The sequence below is a fragment of the Ahaetulla prasina genome, chromosome 1 (assembly GCF_028640845.1).
Source record: "Ahaetulla prasina isolate Xishuangbanna chromosome 1, ASM2864084v1, whole genome shotgun sequence".
NCBI lineage: Eukaryota > Metazoa > Chordata > Lepidosauria > Squamata > Colubridae > Ahaetulla > Ahaetulla prasina.
Genome location: NC_080539.1, coordinates 209224382 through 209241116, shown reverse-complemented (window position 1 = coordinate 209241116; position 16735 = coordinate 209224382). Strand labels below are relative to the sequence as shown.

Below are 16735 nucleotides of genomic sequence, written 5' to 3'. Positions count from 1 at the left end.
AATCTAGTCAAGAACATCAGAATAAATGAACATAATAGATACACAGAGGAAAAGAGGGAAAGGACCCAAGACACACATTGTATAATGAGCTTCAGAGATGGTTTAACTACCACTTATTTAGTAATTAGTACAAATACTTAATCCAAATTAAATTGAGGGTGCTACTATAACAATGATTTTGGGTGTGTGAGTTGGGGTGTGTTTCTAACCATCTTAGGACAAAGGAAATTTGCAAGGTATAAACATCCTTACCAAAATCCTTAATATCTTTATGTCATTCAACCCTGGGGTAACCAAGTGAGACAGTTCTCTCCCTGTTCAGGTTCTCTCCCGATGTTTTGAGTGGGATGAATTGTCTCCCACTCAATCCTATTAAGACCAAGATCCAGATCTGGAAATAATCCATTTTTGATTTTGGATGGGGTTGTATTTTCCCTTCAAAGTTAGTATGCAATCAATGGGACTTCCTGGATTCATAGAGCCTGCTTGGGGACCAAGTATCATCTATGTTTAGCAAGGCCTTTGCACAACTTGACCTGGTGCAACAGTAACAGTCTTTCCTAGCTCAGAAGAAACCCTCTTCAGTCAGTCAGTCATATCCTACTCACCTTGAAGCTTGACTTTTTCAATGGTCTCCGTAGGGTTGCCCTTGAAGGCTACCCATAAACTTCAACATACGTAATGCAATGACTAAGGCAATGATGGATAAACCTTGGCATAAGGCCTGGTTACTTGAGGGAGCACCTGTACCTCATCGCATCTACCCTGTTGAATCAATCCTATAGGCTTGGTATGTAGAGGGTTCCTTTGATTAAACAATGTTATCTACTGGGACCTTGAAAGTACTCCTTCCCTCTAGCTGTGCCTGCCCTCTGGAATAAATTCTCCCTAAGATCTGGATGACCCCCCAATTTGCTGTTGTTTAGAAGAGCTGTGGACACCTGGCTCTTCACCCAAGCCTTTAGCAAAGGAGAATGAAACCACTTGCTTTATTGTACTTCCCATCTTTTATGTTTATGTTTTGTTGATTTTGTTGTAATATCTTTGATAATTGAGAGTTGACCAGAATAGTTGGGAGCCAGACAGCATACAAATTTAATAGATGACGAAAAAGTATAAGGGATATTAAAATCCTCAAGCAACAATACTGATACAAAAAGTCACAAGGAAAATTCCTTGATAAAATTACTACTAGAGACAAATAGTCCATGTATTACACTGCAATTAAACTCTGTAATGAAAATGTCAACTCAGCAACTAAGAATTTAAAAGAAATACAGGTGAATTCTGAAGGCAAATGCAAACATTTGCAATCTTGGTTAAATAGCAAAGCCAAATTGCCATTCCTGTGCTAAAAGTTTAAGAGCCTATATTAACTGGAAACAGCAACAGGCTCAGCGTCATCTGGGCTTAACCAAATTTCAGAGATAGCAGCAAAGGAAATAGATTATTCATTTAAATAATCTGATAAAACCAGAGCTTTAATAATGGTGTGGGTATTCAATAACAAACACTTTAAATAAGCTTTAACAGATTAAATCAAAATAAGATTGAATTGAATTAAAATATTCTGTAGAATAGCAAACAACTGCTTATCTCTGATATTACTAATCAATGATAAGTTAACAGGCTAAAATAAGGAAATCCATATTAATTTAAACAAACATGCTAATAGGCATAAAAGAAACACCATAGAACCGATATAAAAACTAATCCAGAGGAATGACTTCCCAACTGATTTATGTACAAGTTAAATAAGATAGGACAATGGGCTGATCCTGGACATCCCATACTGAATGCCCAAGTGTTTAGCCTCCAATGATTAGATAAATTATCTAATCCATAAATTAGATCCTTGCCTTTCTTGGAAAATATAGGTGGCCAGAGAGAGCACAACAGCTTGGATTCAGGAGCCAGGAAGTGTGTTTGAAAGTGAGAAAGTAATGTCACAGGCCATGAAGGAAGTAGTAATCTGTCTTCTACCTGTAAAAGCCATTATGTATACCTTAGCTGACTATCAACCAAATCCCCAAACTGCCACTTATAAATAAGATTATTGAGAAGGTGTTGCTGCCCCATAGAAGATCCTGGATGAAATGAATTATATGTCAGATTAAGTTTTTGGAAATATCCTAAAAGTCTCAATGAAGGCTTTGTGATGGGCAAAGAAGATGCGCCGTACATTACACCTTATATGTTTGACAAGCAGCATGTGGCAATCATTCTTCCTTAGCCCAACACAATACAAACTTTAGTAAGAATTGTTTTTATATAAAATTGAATTGACATTGTTAAAGCTATGGTTGGCTGGTTTCAGGGTTCTTATTTCTCAACAACAACAACGACAACAACAACAACAATAATAATAATAATAAAAACTAGGAGTCATTCTTAGGGAGTGCCCATAAGAATTTTGCAGAATTTTATACAAATCTTTACTTCAACAATCAAACATCTATTAGTCATTTTTTAAAAATCTTTTTAAAATTCATATGTAGTTTATTTGGAAATGGCCCAAATAGTATTAAACAAGGAGGATTTTTGTTTTATTTTGATTTCCGGATTTTGTTTGGGGTTTTTTGTTTTGTTCTGTTGTTATCGGTGTTGTAAGATTTGTTACAATTTACAATTTACAGATAATACACCCCGATCTAAAAATGCTTTCCAGTCATTAAAAAAAAAAAGATTGATTATATGCCATCAAGTCAGTGTCAGCTCTTAGCAACCAAATAGATTTTCTCTTTGAAGATCTATCTGCAAACTGATCCCTCATATTTTCCAAAAGAGCATCCATAGCTCCTGTAACTGAGACCATCTGACTCGCCAATGGTCAAAATCTTTTCTTCTCTTTCCTTCCATGTTTCCCAGCCTCACGGCCTTTTCTAGAGAGCTGGGTCTTAGTCACACAATGCGACTGAAGTAGGATTATTAGAACATTGACATTTGTGTCTTGAATAGATACGTAATAAACACAGCTATAGTAAATCGCTGGTTTTGAACTATTTACCGACTGTTTTCTAACAGCAAATGGAGACAAGTAAGGATATGGAGGCCTGCAGTACACCTAGTAACAGACTAAATATATAGGTATATACACTGCTCAAAATAATAAAGGGAACACAAAAATACTGTAAGACATCCTAGATTTGAAGGAATGAAATATTCTTATTAAATACAGTACATTGTGTTGTTTAGGTGTTCCCTTTATTTTTTTGAGCAGTATATATTTAGTCTGTTAACTACAGTAATTGGGCCTGGAATTTCCATTGCTAAGCAATGCAGTCATAAAGCACAACATCACATGACCGTAATACTTCAGTTAACTGAGTACTAAATATATACCTATATGTGGGAGAACAGCTCTGGATGTACTGCAGGCCTCCATATCCTTACTTGTCTCCATGTGCTCAGTTGCTGTCCTTAACTGAATCTGCCCACCCAGCTATTAGGAGAGGATTCAACTCAATCCAAGCCATTCTTGGTTTGATTTTCCCAGCTCCAAGGAAGGAACTGCTTAGTCTGCCTCCTCTTCAACTCACCATAGACACCTATCTCCCCTACAGCGTAAACTTATTTTATTCTGAGCTTCACTGAGCCGTGTGGTGCAGTGGTTAAAATGCAGAACTGTACTGCAGGCTACATCTGTTGAGTGCTGGCTGAAGTTTGGCGGATCGAATCTCACCAGGCTCAAGGTTGACTCAGCCTTCCATCCTTCTGAGGTCAGTAAAATGAGGACCCAGGTTGTTGCGGCCAATATGCTGACTCTGTAAACTGCTTAGAGAGATCTGTACAGCACTATGAAGCAGTATATAAGTCTAAGTGCTATTGCTATATAAAAATGGACCAGTTCCTAACAAGGTTCCTAGAATTGTGATTAGCTTGTAATTTTAAGACTGCCAGATCTGGATTGCAAAATTCCAGATGACCTTTCAATACAAAAGAAAGAAACCTACTGACATAGAGTTGTAATCTGGAATTTTGTACCTCGCCTCTAGTAGACCTATTAAACTACAAGTGTTTTTTTTTTCCCTTTAAAGTTCCAGCAGAGCTAGTAAAGTTGGAAGAGTTGATATATCCACAAACTTATGAAATGAGTAAAAGAAGGCATGTGAAGAAAGGCATAGTGTGTCAGAGGCAGAATCTGCTGCTGTTAGTAGCATCAAACAGAGGACCACATCTGAATTTTGACACAATTCTGAATGGCTAATGCTAACCTTACCACTTTTGATTCTTTGCTAGGAAAAATGCACAATTTATTGGTTCTTTTTTGAGTGCGCTTACATTTTCTTTTGTGCTTTCTTTTAAAAGCTACACTCATTAGACCAAGGCAAATGTTTTTGTATATTTCATGATAATTCCTAGTAATGCTATTGAAATTGTAAGGATGTCATTAATGAAAATAGTATACATTGTTTTTGTCTGACACTGTTGGCAGATTATCAAATGGAGAAGTGTTTACTGTACTTATGCATTAGGAAAAAAGAGAAACTCAAGCCAATAGCAAGGAAATCATTGTGGAAGTTTAGTTTCTTTCTTTCTGTTTTGCTATGGGCTATATTCAAATCATGCCACATTTTCTTCTTTGCAACTAATAATATAGGGGGGCTGCATTGTTAATCCTATTGTTTTTATGGCAATAATAAAAATGTGTACACTTTCTAAAAATTACTCTTTGGCAATATTTTTTAACATAGATAAGGAAGAAGAAAGCAGCATGGCCTCTTATTCTACCTGATTTTGTTATTATAGGATTCAGGGGGATGATTTTGAGTATCCGTGTAGTTTATACTAGAACGTTAGAATCATTACCTTCCCTTTTGTTCCATAGAGACTCTCTTTCTCTCTCTCCACAGCCACCCACCCACATATAATTGTTGTTCAATCAGCAGTTGCACATGTCACAGTAACTGTTACTATTGCTAATGACAAATGACAAACGAACAGGCAAAATATAGAATGGAATGAGCAAATTGCCACTAATCCCTCAAGTAAGCAAATCTTGCTGAAGTCCTTTTAAAAAAGAATAGGTCCATGCCTGGGGGTGGGGGTGGGGACGGAGGAAAAATGAACATTTAAATTACAAAAAAGAAGAGGGATATGCAATCAAATAGCTAACAGCAGATAGATAATGGGGAGCTTAAGGACACAATTTACCAATGCTTTTTTGACTATAAAAGGCTATTGATTGTATAAGTCATGTGTAATACATTAACCCTGCTCACACTTCTGAGAAACCACTACAATGAACAAGAAGCAACTGTATGAACTGTGTTAGAGAAACAAAGTGGTTTAGCATGTGGAAGTGAATGGACAAAGATGCATATTGGTCTCATAACCCTTGATCTGGGTGCAACAGATACATCATAAGAAATAGCAAAATTGCAAGTGATGATTTGTGGAATCAAAATAGGAGGCAGAAACATTAACAACTAAGTTTGTAGATGTTGTTATTTCATAAGACAATAGATTAGGAGGACCTAGAGGATTTCATAAGGAAAATGAAAATGTGGATTACTGTTAAGTATTTTAAAGGACAAGAATAGTATTAATTTACATGCCTATTGACCTTACAGTAGGCTGTAAAGAAGTGAGAATGGTAGGTAGGTTGTTTTCTTGGCTTAAGATGGTTAATGTGCTGGAAGAAAAAAAGTATTCCCATGAGAAGGATTATACTAAGGATATATCTATGACAACAAACATTGAAATTGTCAAAAAAATGTTTTTTCTAGTTTTCTTTAAAAGCTGGACATTGAGAAGGAGCAAGAAAAGGAGGCAGATGCCTTCAAATTATGTAACTGAAGGATGTTACTAACTGTATCATGGAATATAAGATGAACCAATTAATCACTCCTAAAATAAATAAAGACTAAATTGTTCCTTGAAGCAATGATCAGGAAACAAAGGTCACCTATTTAAGACATGTATGACCAGGTGATCGATTGGGGGAAAAAAAATAAGAATGCTTGGCAAGGTTAAGGAGGTAGGCAAGAAAAGAAGTTTCTTTGTGGTCAGAGAATTCACAGGGCTATTGATGATTGCTAGAGACAAGTCAAGATAAGAATGATTTTCCTTGCAGTTGCTGGGAGGTGAGCTTGACTTGATGCCACCTACAGTAGTGGTTTCAATACTTCCATTGGTATTGAAGGGCCAGCATTTGAGTATTTGTCTCTTGTCCCTGTCAACTCCAACAGAGACATTGAGCTTATCGCAGGTAAATTTTTGACTCTTGAAATATATAATTATTCAGTCCTAGCCTTAATGATCCCTTTTCTTATATTCAGCAGTAAAAAGTTTATTATTGTTTAATGAAAGCAGCCCTACAACAAAATTAAACGAGTATTCTAATCTCCATATGTGTTCTGCTAAAACACATTTATTCAGTGCAAGCTTTGACTGTGAATGTGTGTCTGTGTGTGTTTGTCTCCTGGAAATTAATATTAACATGGCCATAGGCAAAATAAATATTCATTTTATTTATTTTCATTTTCTTAAGACTAAACATATTTTTAAGCCTTGTGTCTCATAAAAAGTCTAAAGTGATCTGTCAATTAGAGTGCAAATTGAAGAGTGCAAAAAGATCTCTTTCTCACTGCTGATCAAATGAATAGGTTCAAGCTTTTAGTTATATGTGTTGACAAACTGGATTAATTTATAAAGCACAAGTGCCTCGACTCTGTAGTATCACAATAACCTTTTGTTCTCCCCATTGTTTCTCCATAGGATTATGCTGAAAAGGAGAATACAATAGCCAAGGCTCTGGAAGACCTCAAAGCTAACTTTTATTGTGAACTCTGTGACAAACAATATTACAAACATCAAGAATTTGACAATCACATCAACTCCTACGACCATGCACATAAACAGGTGAGCAATGCGTATGTTTTTACTGCTAAGAAGACACAGATAGTAAAGATGTGTTTTACATTAAGAGCTAATTTGTTTTCTTCTCATGTTTTTGCCTAAAGTCTAAAGGTTGCCTAAAGGTTGAGTAAAGTTCAGAAAAAAACTATTTGATACTTGGGTAATTAAAATATTTTCATCAGGATCATTAAAATCATTAAAAAGAATTTTTCAATCCAGAAATTAAAATGTATGAGCACGCTGGGTTAAAATAGCTCCAAACTACTAGCAAGTGTCTAGTCAACTCATCTCACCAGTCAAAAGTATTGTTTTATTAATAGCATTTACGTTATGGCATTTACCTATTGAATAACTGCATCTGCAATGCTCCTTGATTGGAACTATCAATTAAATTTTAATTGGATTTGTGCATTCTATTAAGCTCCAATCCTGGTGATCTACAAAGCATAATGGTTGGCTGCATATACACATTTTTAGAAAAGGGGAGAATCTAGAGAGTAGGAAGAGACCAGTGAAGCCTGGGGAATTGTGTACTGAGGAACTACAAGGCTTCTGTCAATCTTAGGTGAGCTTTTGAAAAGGGCAGTTCCATGTACTTTTTATTATTTTGCTTTCCAACCTGGGAAGAAAAGGCATTTTTTTTCTGCAGCTCACTCCAGCCAAGAAAGAAATCTACCTAAATTGGAAGAAGTAAATACCTACCTAGAATAATATAAAGATAGACACAATTAGGATTGTTGAGTGTTTTTATTTTATTTTTAATGATTTATATTATGGATTAAGCCAAGCTGTTTCTTGGTATCCTTAGCCATCTTTTGTTCCCCTTGTGTTGTGGGTGTGTGTTTGGGTCAGAGGTGGGATTCACTTACCTTCCCTACTGGTTTGCAGATGTGAGTTCGATGATTTGGAGTTGAGGTATTTCAACCAAGCTCACAGCCTATACAGTGGGAGGGTGCCTTCACTTTTATAGCAAGAGTATCAGTAGACTTCAAATTAAGACCTAATGAGAAGGAAAGACGTACTGGAGAAGAGCCTAATGCTGGGAACGATTGTGGGCAAAAGAAGAACAGGACAGCAGAGAATGAGGTGGCTGGACGGAGTCAATGAAGTAGATGGCGTGAGATTAAATGGTCTCCAGGAGATGGTAGAGGACAGGAAGGCCTGGAGGATCTGGAAGGCCTGGTTGTCCATGGGGTCACAATGGACACAACTTTGTGACTAACAACATATATATATATATATATATATATATATATATATATATATATATATATATATATATATATATATATATATATATATATATATGTCTTTGGTTGTTCGGGCTTTCTCCCGTGTAAAATTGGAAGTGTCTTGGCGACGTTTGACGAAGTCTCATTCGTCATCTTCAGGCTTCAACCGTGCTTCTGGGAGCAATGTGTGATCGCAGCTGTTTCTTCCTTTTAACTGCTAGTGGGGTTTGAACTGATGGGGTGGGAGCTTGGCTGTGCTCTGATTGGATGGTGGTTTTTTTGTGCTCTGATTGGCTGGGGGTGTGTCCTGTTTGGGTGGGGGTTTGGTTGTGCTCAATTTAATCTGTGTTGCAGGGGATTTGAGCTGGTGAGCTGCATAGCTGTTGTCTGGCTTTGTGGTGGTGCTACATCTTCATAGTGGGTGTCAGTCTGCTGCATGTATGGATTGGAGGGGTTTGAAATGGCTAATGTTGCAGCTGCAGCCGGGCTTCTGGTCCTGGGTCGTGCTTCTTGACCAGTGTGGGTTTGGGCCTGCTTTCTGGGTGGATGTGGGGTGGTGACATCCTGTGTGGACCGCGTGAGTGTGGGCCTGGTGTCATTCCTCGTGATAGGGACACGTTTGTCAATAAGGCGGGTTTCCAAATGGCTGGTAGGCGGAGGTATCATCTCACCAGTCAAAAGTATTGTTTTATTAATAGCATTTACGTTATGGCATTTACCTATTGAATAACTGCATCTGCAATGCTCCTTGATTGGAACTATCAATTAAATTTTAATTGGATTTGTGCATTCTATTAAGCTCCAATCCTGGTGATCTACAAAGCATAATGGTTGGCTGCATATACACATTTTTAGAAAAGGGGAGAATCTAGAGAGTAGGAAGAGACCAGTGAAGCCTGGGGAATTGTGTACTGAGGAACTACAAGGCTTCTGTCAATCTTAGGTGAGCTTTTGAAAAGGGCAGTTCCATGTACTTTTTATTATTTTGCTTTCCAACCTGGGAAGAAAAGGCATTTTTTTTCTGCAGCTCACTCCAGCCAAGAAAGAAATCTACCTAAATTGGAAGAAGTAAATACCTACCTAGAATAATATAAAGATAGACACAATTAGGATTGTTGAGTGTTTTTATTTTATTTTTAATGATTTATATTATGGATTAAGCCAAGCTGTTTCTTGGTATCCTTAGCCATCTTTTGTTCCCCTTGTGTTGTGGGTGTGTGTTTGGGTCAGAGGTGGGATTCACTTACCTTCCCTACTGGTTTGCAGATGTGAGTTCGATGATTTGGAGTTGAGGTATTTCAACCAAGCTCACAGCCTATACAGTGGGAGGGTGCCTTCACTTTTATAGCAAGAGTATCAGTAGACTTCAAATTAAGACCTAATGAGAAGGAAAGACTTACTGGAGAAGAGCCTAATGCTGGGAACGATTGTGGGCAAAAGAAGAACAGGACAGCAGAGAATGAGGTGGCTGGACGGAGTCAATGAAGTAGATGGCGTGAGATTAAATGGTCTCCAGGAGATGGTAGAGGACAGGAAGGCCTGGAGGATCTGGAAGGCCTGGTTGTCCATGGGGTCACAATGGACACAACTTTGTGACTAACAACATATATATATATATATATATATATATATATATATATATATATATATATATATATATATATATATATATATATATATATATATATATATATATATGTCTTTGGTTGTTCGGGTTTTCTCCCGTGTAAAATTGGAAGTGTCTTGGCGACGTTTCGACGAAGTCTCATTCGTCATCTTCAGGCTTCAGCTTCGTGCTTCTGGGAGCAATGTGTGATCGCAGCTGTTTCTTCCTTTTAACTGCTAGTGGGGGTTTGAACTGGTTGGGTGGGAGCTTGGCTGTGCTCTGATTGGATGGGGTTTTTTTGTGCTCTGATGGGGTGGGGGTGTGTCCTGTTTGGGTGGGGGTTTGGTTGTGCTCAATTTAATCTGTGTTGCAGGGGATTTGAGCTGGTGAGCTGCATAGCTGTTGTTTGGCTTTGTGGTGGTGCTACATCTTCATAGTGGGTGTCAGTCTGCTGCATGTATGGATTGGAGGGGTTTGAAATGGCAAATGTTGCAGCTGCAGTCTGGCTTCTGGTCCTTGGTCGTGCTTCTTGATCAGTGTGGGTTTGGGTCTGCTTTCTGGGTGGATGTGGGGTGGTGACATCCTGTGTGGACCTCGTGAGTGTGGGTCTGGTGTCATTCCTCGTGTTAGGGACTCGTTTGTCAATAAGGGCGGGTTTCCAAATGGCTGGTAGGCGGGAGGTATCATCTCGTTTGTTCATGCTGTGTGGGCGTTTTTCTATCTCAATGGCTTCTCTGATTATTCTGTTGTTAAAGTGTTCAGTTTTGGCGATAGTTCTGGTCTTTTTAAAGTCAATATCATGTCCTGTGACTTTAAAGTGTTGGACCAGGGAAGAAGTTGGTTCCTCCTTTTTGAATGAGTTCTTGTGTTCTTCAATGCGTGCACTTATTCTTCTGTTGGTTTGTCCAATGTATGTGGTGGGGCAGGCGGTGCATGGGATTTCATATACTCCTTGATTTTCTAACTCAATTTTGTCTTTGGGGTTTCTTAGGATGGTGGATATTTTTCGGTTTGTGCAGAATGCTGTCTTGATGTTGTGTTTGTGGAGGATCTTGCTGATTCTGTCTGTGGTGCCTTTTATATATGGGAGGAGGGCTGTGCCGTTTTCTTGTTCTCTGTCTTGGATTTTAGTGGGGGGTTCTTTTTGGATTAGCTTGGTAAACTTATTTCTTTGGAATCCATTGGATGTTAGTACGTTAGTGAGAGTGTCTAGTTCGGTTTTTAGGTGTTGTTCGTCAGCTAAGTATTTTGTTCTGGAGATGAGTGTCTTGGCTACGGAGTTGATCTGTGCTGGGTGGTGGTGTGAGAGTGCGTGCAGATAGCGGTTTGTGTGTGTTTTCTTCTGGTAGATGGTGTGTCCTAGAGAGCCATTGGGTTTCCTGTAGACTAAGACATCCAGGAAGGGAAGTTGGTTGTTAACTTCTGTTTCCATGGTGAACTGTATTTTGGGGTGTAGGCTATTGAGGTGTGTGAGGAAGTTGTCAAGTTTTTCTTTCCCGTGTGGCCAGATTATGAAGGTGTCGTCTACATATCTGAGCCAGAGTTTGGGTTTGTGATCAGATTTTTCTAGTGCTTGGGTTTCAAAGTGTTCCATGTAGAGGTTGGCAATGACAGGTGAGAGGGGTGATCCCATGGGTGCGCCTTCTATTTGTTTGTATTTTTGTCCGTTATAGATGAAGTATGTGTTGGATAGGCAGTGGTTGGTCAGATCTAGGATGTGCTTGGGGGGGTTATATTTGTTTTGGATAGCTGTCAAGGCTTCTTTGATTGGCACTTGGGTGAAGAGGGATATGACATCAAAGCTCACGAGTAGGTCGCTGGGCTGTAAGTTTTGTTTCTTTATGATCTCTATGAACTGGAATGAGTTTTTACGTGTGAGGTGATGGATTCTGCATAGGGCTGTAGTTGTTTGGCGAGAAATTTGGCTAGGTTTTGTAGAGGTGAGCCTATGGAGCTGACTATGGGTCTGAGTGGGGGTTCCTTCTTTGTGTATCTTGGGAGGCCATAGAGCTTAGGGCATCTGGATGATTTCTCTGGGAATGATTCTTTGTTGGATTTCTTCGCTGATGGGGAGGCTTTTATTTTGGATCTAGTGGTTTTTCTAGGTAGGTGGTGGGGTCTGTTTTAGGGGCTTGTATGCAGGGTCTTGGAGTAGGTTGGTTAATTTGGTTTGGTAGTCAGATGTGTTCATAACCACCGTGGCGTTGCCCTTGTCTGCTGGTAGGATTATTATGCTGGTATCTTTTTTCAGGTTAAGTAGTGCTGTCTGTTCCTCTTTGGGTAAGTTGCTTTTGGGTGGCTTGCTGGTGCAGAGGATGTTGGAGATCACGAGTCTGATTTTGTTAGCGTCATCGGGGTTGATTTTGGTCAGGCTGGTTTCAACTCCACATATAATGGTCTCGTGGGGATGTATTTGGGAGTGACTGCAAAGTTGAATCCTTTGGAAAGGACATCGGTTTCAGCTTTGGTGAGGATCCTATCTGAGATGTTATGCACTGTTTGTTTCATGTGTGGCTGTGAAGGGAGGGTTTGTTTCTGGCGTTCTTGTAGTCTTCGGAGTTTGTTGGTGTGTGTCTGTCTTGAGGGTGGTCTGTGTTTCGCTCTCCAGACGGCAAGTTGTTTGGATTTGTCCCAAAGTGCAGGGTGCATCTTGTTGCTGAGTTTGAAGTGAAGTGTGAGGAGATCTTTGTTGATTTGATCTAGGAGGAATCTTTTTGTGTGAAGTTCATTTCTGATTAAGGCCAATTCTGTTCTTTTTAGGATGCGTTTGGTGGCTGCAGAGTTGGAGTGGAATTTCAATTGGAAGCATTTGGGGATTAAATTTTGATCTCGGCAGTTTCGTAGGAATGCGAGGTCACATAAAATGGAAGCTCTTTGGACTTCTAGTTTTTCATAGGTCCTGGTCAGATGGTGGATTTCCTCCCCGTAGAGGTGCAATATTTGTTTTCTGAGGTTTTCAGGTTAGACACTTCTAATTTTACACGGGAGAAAACCCGAACAACCAAAGACCTACATACAAACACCCGTGAAAACCTCAGAAAACATATATATATATATATATATATATATATATGTCTTTGGTTGTTCGGGTTTTCTCCCATGGAAAATTAGAAGTGTCTTGGCGACGTTTCGACGAAGTCTCATTCGTCATCTTCAGGCTTCAGCTTCGTGCTTCTGAGAGCAATGTGTGATTGCAGCTGTTTCTTCCTTTTTAACTGCTAGTGGGGGTTTGAACTGATTGGGTGTGAGCTTGGCTGTGCTCTGATTGGTTGGAGGTTTTTTTGTGCTCTGATTGGCTGGGGGTGTGTCCTGTTTGGGTGAGGGTTTGGTTGTGCTCAAATTAGTCTGAGTTGCAGGGGGATTTGAGCTGGTGAGCTGCATTGCTGTTGTTTGGCTTTGTGTTTGTGGTCGTGCTACATCTTCATAGTGGGTGTCTGTCTGCTGTATGTATGGATTGGAGGGGTTTGAAATGGCTAATGTTGCAGCTGCGGTCTGGCTTCTGGTCCTTGGTCGTGCTTCCTGATCAGTGTGGGTTTGGGTCTGCTTTCTGGGTGGATGTGTGGTGGTGACATCCTGTGTGGACCTCATGAGTGTGGGTCTGGTGTCATTCCTCATGTTAGGGACTCGTTTGTCAATAAGGGCGGGTTTCCAAATAGCTGGTAGGCGGGAGGTATCATCTCGTTTGTTCATGCTGTGTGGGCGTTTTTCTATCTCAATGGCTTCTCTGATTATTCTGTTGTTAAAGTGTTCAGTTTTGGCGATAGTTCTGATCTTTTTAAAGTCAATATCGTGTCCTGTGGCTTTAAGGTGTTGGACCAGGGAAGAAGTTGGTTCTTCTTTTTTGACTGAGTTCTTGTGTTCTTCAATGCATGCACTTATTCTTCTGTTGGTTTGTCCGATGTATGTGGTGGGGCACATACCACTGGTATGTATGGTCCATACCATTGGACATTCCCTGGTCCAACACCTTAAAGCCACAGGACACGATATTGACTTTAAAAAGACCAGAACTATCACCAAAACTGAACACTTTAACAACAGAATAATCAGAGAAGCCATTGAGATAGAAAAACGCCCACACAGCATGAACAAACGAGATGATACCTCCCGCCTACCAGCTATTTGGAAACCCGCCCTTATTGACAAACGAGTCCCTAACATGAGGAATGACACCAGACCCACACTCATGAGGTCCACACAGGATGTCACCACCACACATCCACCCAGAAAGCAGACCCAAACCCACACTGATCAGGAAGCATGACCAAGGACCAGAAGCCAGACCGCAGCTGCAACATTAGCCATTTCAAACCCCTCCAATCCATACATACAGCAGACAGACACCCACTATGAAGATGTAGCACGACCACAAACACGAAGCCAAACAACAGCAATGCAGCTCACCAGCTCAAATCCCCCTGCAACTCAAACTAATTTGAGCACAACCAAACCCTCACCCAAACAGGACACACCCCCAGCCAATCAGAGCACAAAAAAACCTCCAACCAATCAGAGCACAGCCAAGCTCACACCTAATCAGTTCAAACCCCCACTAGCAGTTAAAAAGGAAGAAACAGCTGCAATCACACATTGCTCCCAGAAGCACGAAGCTGAAGCCTGAAGATGACGAATGAGACTTCGTCGAAACGTTGCCAAGACACTTCTAATTTTACATGGGAGAAAACCCGAACAACCAAAGACCTACATACAAACACCCGTGAAAACCTCAGAAAACCAATATATATATATATATATATATATATATATATATATATATATGTATGTATGTATGTATGTATGTATGTATGTATGTATGTATGTATGTGTGTGTGTGTGTGTGTGTGTGTGTGTATGTTTTCTTGGCATATTTGGGTCTTTTCCTGTGTAAGGTTGAGAGTATCTTGGTGACATTTCGACAAGAGTCCCTCGGGAGATAGCGCGGTATAAAAATGTGATTAAATAAATAAAAATGTGATTAAATGTGATTAAATAAAGACCTCAGACTCGGAGCCAAACCAAAACCCGGGATGCTGCATCACAGCCATCTGCTCAGGACATCACATCACAGAACTCCAGAGGCCACAACAACAAAGCTGAGGATGTTACAGCATTTTCTGGAACGCTGACACAACCTACCACCCAGGATATTACAGCGCAAGACTCAGGAGGTCACATTCGCAGAACTCATGTTTCCACACAGCCCATTAACCAGGTCGTTACAACACAAAAGACTAATGGGCACACAACTAGGACCACACCCACACAGAATGCTATGAAACAGCTGACTAATCTACAAACACCCACTCCATCTACCAATCAAGATGCAACCACACAGCCAACCAACCCACTTACAGCAACACTCCTCACCTCCCCAGCAGTATTTATAGAGAGACGGCAGCTCCGACCACGCTTTGCTCTCACAAGCATGAAGCCGAAAGCACCAGCCTGAAGATGATGAGTGAGACCTCATCGAAACGTCACCAAGATACTCTCAACCTTACACGGGAAAAGACCCAAATATGCCACGATCTAAGTGTATATATGTGTGTGTGTGTGTGTGTGTGTGTGTGTGTGTGTGTGTGTGTAAATACATACACACACATATACACACACAGAGAGAGAGAGAGGAGCAAGAGAGAAAGATTATTAAACTTTATTATGTTTGTATAGAATAGGACTGTCTAAAACAGCCTTTTGTTGGAGTTGCAAGTATAATGCTTCTCTAAAACATATGTTTCTACAATGTTCTATACTTAACAAGTTTTGGGAGAACATAGGAGATTATATAAATATGTGCAACAAAAGCTAAAATTATCCTAGGATAATTTTTTTTAATTAAATAAAGGTAATACACAGCTTACAATAGTTTGTTTAGTGACAATTCAAAGTTATAACAGATCTGAAAAAAAGTGACTTATGACTGGTTTTCACACATACAACCATTGCAGCATCCCCATAGCCATGTGGTTCAAATTCAGACACTTGGCAACTGGCTCATATTTATGACGATTGCAGTGTCCTGAGGTCATGTGATAATCTTTTGTGACCTTCTGACAAACAAAGTCAGTGGGAAAGTCAGATTCATTTAATCATTTTATTAACTTAACAACTACTGTGATTCACTTAACAATTGTGTCAAGAAAAATATAAAATGGGACAAAACTCACTTAACAAATGTCTCATTCAGCAAAAAAAAATTGGGCTTAATTATGGACATAAATCAAGAACTACCTGTATTTACTACATGGAATTTAACAACCATACTCATAAATGTTCTCCTCACCATTACTATGAAAAAAGATTGATATCGCAGCATTTGAAAGAAAAATGTAGGGCTCAATTTATTCAATTGTTTGAATTGAATATGCAATTGATTGCATTTTCCACTTATGAGTGAATTTCCTATAAATGTTAACTTTGCATAGACAAAGTATAATGAAATTAAAAAAAAATAATTGAGGATTATGGAGGGACAAAAACAGATTATGAATGGATCTATAACAATAAGGGAATTCAGGAGGCGTGGACAGCGTCGCAGCGGAACAGTCGGTTACCCCATAGCTCCGGGGTGACCACCGAGATTCCCCCTGGAATGGAGGTCCATCGCGGACCATAGCTTCCCTGAAGGGGCAGTGAAGAATGGGGGAGCCGCTGGAGCAAGCAGGGAGGCAGCAAACTCCCTGTAACCCTGGTCTTTTTCCCTCGACCCACCGGGGAGGAATGGCAGCCAACACCAGCTGCCCCAAAGCCGGAGACGGCCACAAGATTCGGGCAGGAGAGGAAATACAATTTTTTGAAAAGAACATCAAAGCTGAGTGAGTGATCATCAACTCACTGGGAGGCACAGAACGTAAATTTGCCAGGAACAGATTAAGAAAAAATATATTCAGCAGCTAATTGAAATAGGAAAAGAAAGTGGAAGGAAACAATTAAAGAAAATTAGAGATACCTAAACCTGGAATGAGAGTCTGGAACCTCTCTTAAGGACTCTAATTAATTTTGGAGAACTTTAAAAAATTTTCCAACTAAATATTTC

General features: G+C 39.7%; 1 protein-coding gene across 1 annotated transcript in view; it reads left to right on the top strand.

Annotated features, from left to right (window-relative positions):
* The window catches only part of ZNF804A (zinc finger protein 804A), a 297820-nt gene that overhangs the window by 200316 nt on the left and 80769 nt on the right, over positions 1-16735 (top strand). Inside the window, exon 2 of the mRNA XM_058189216.1 lies at positions 6721-6864. Coding sequence (XP_058045199.1) covers positions 6721-6864 — 144 coding nt within the window. The remainder of the gene's footprint in view (positions 1-6720; positions 6865-16735) is intronic.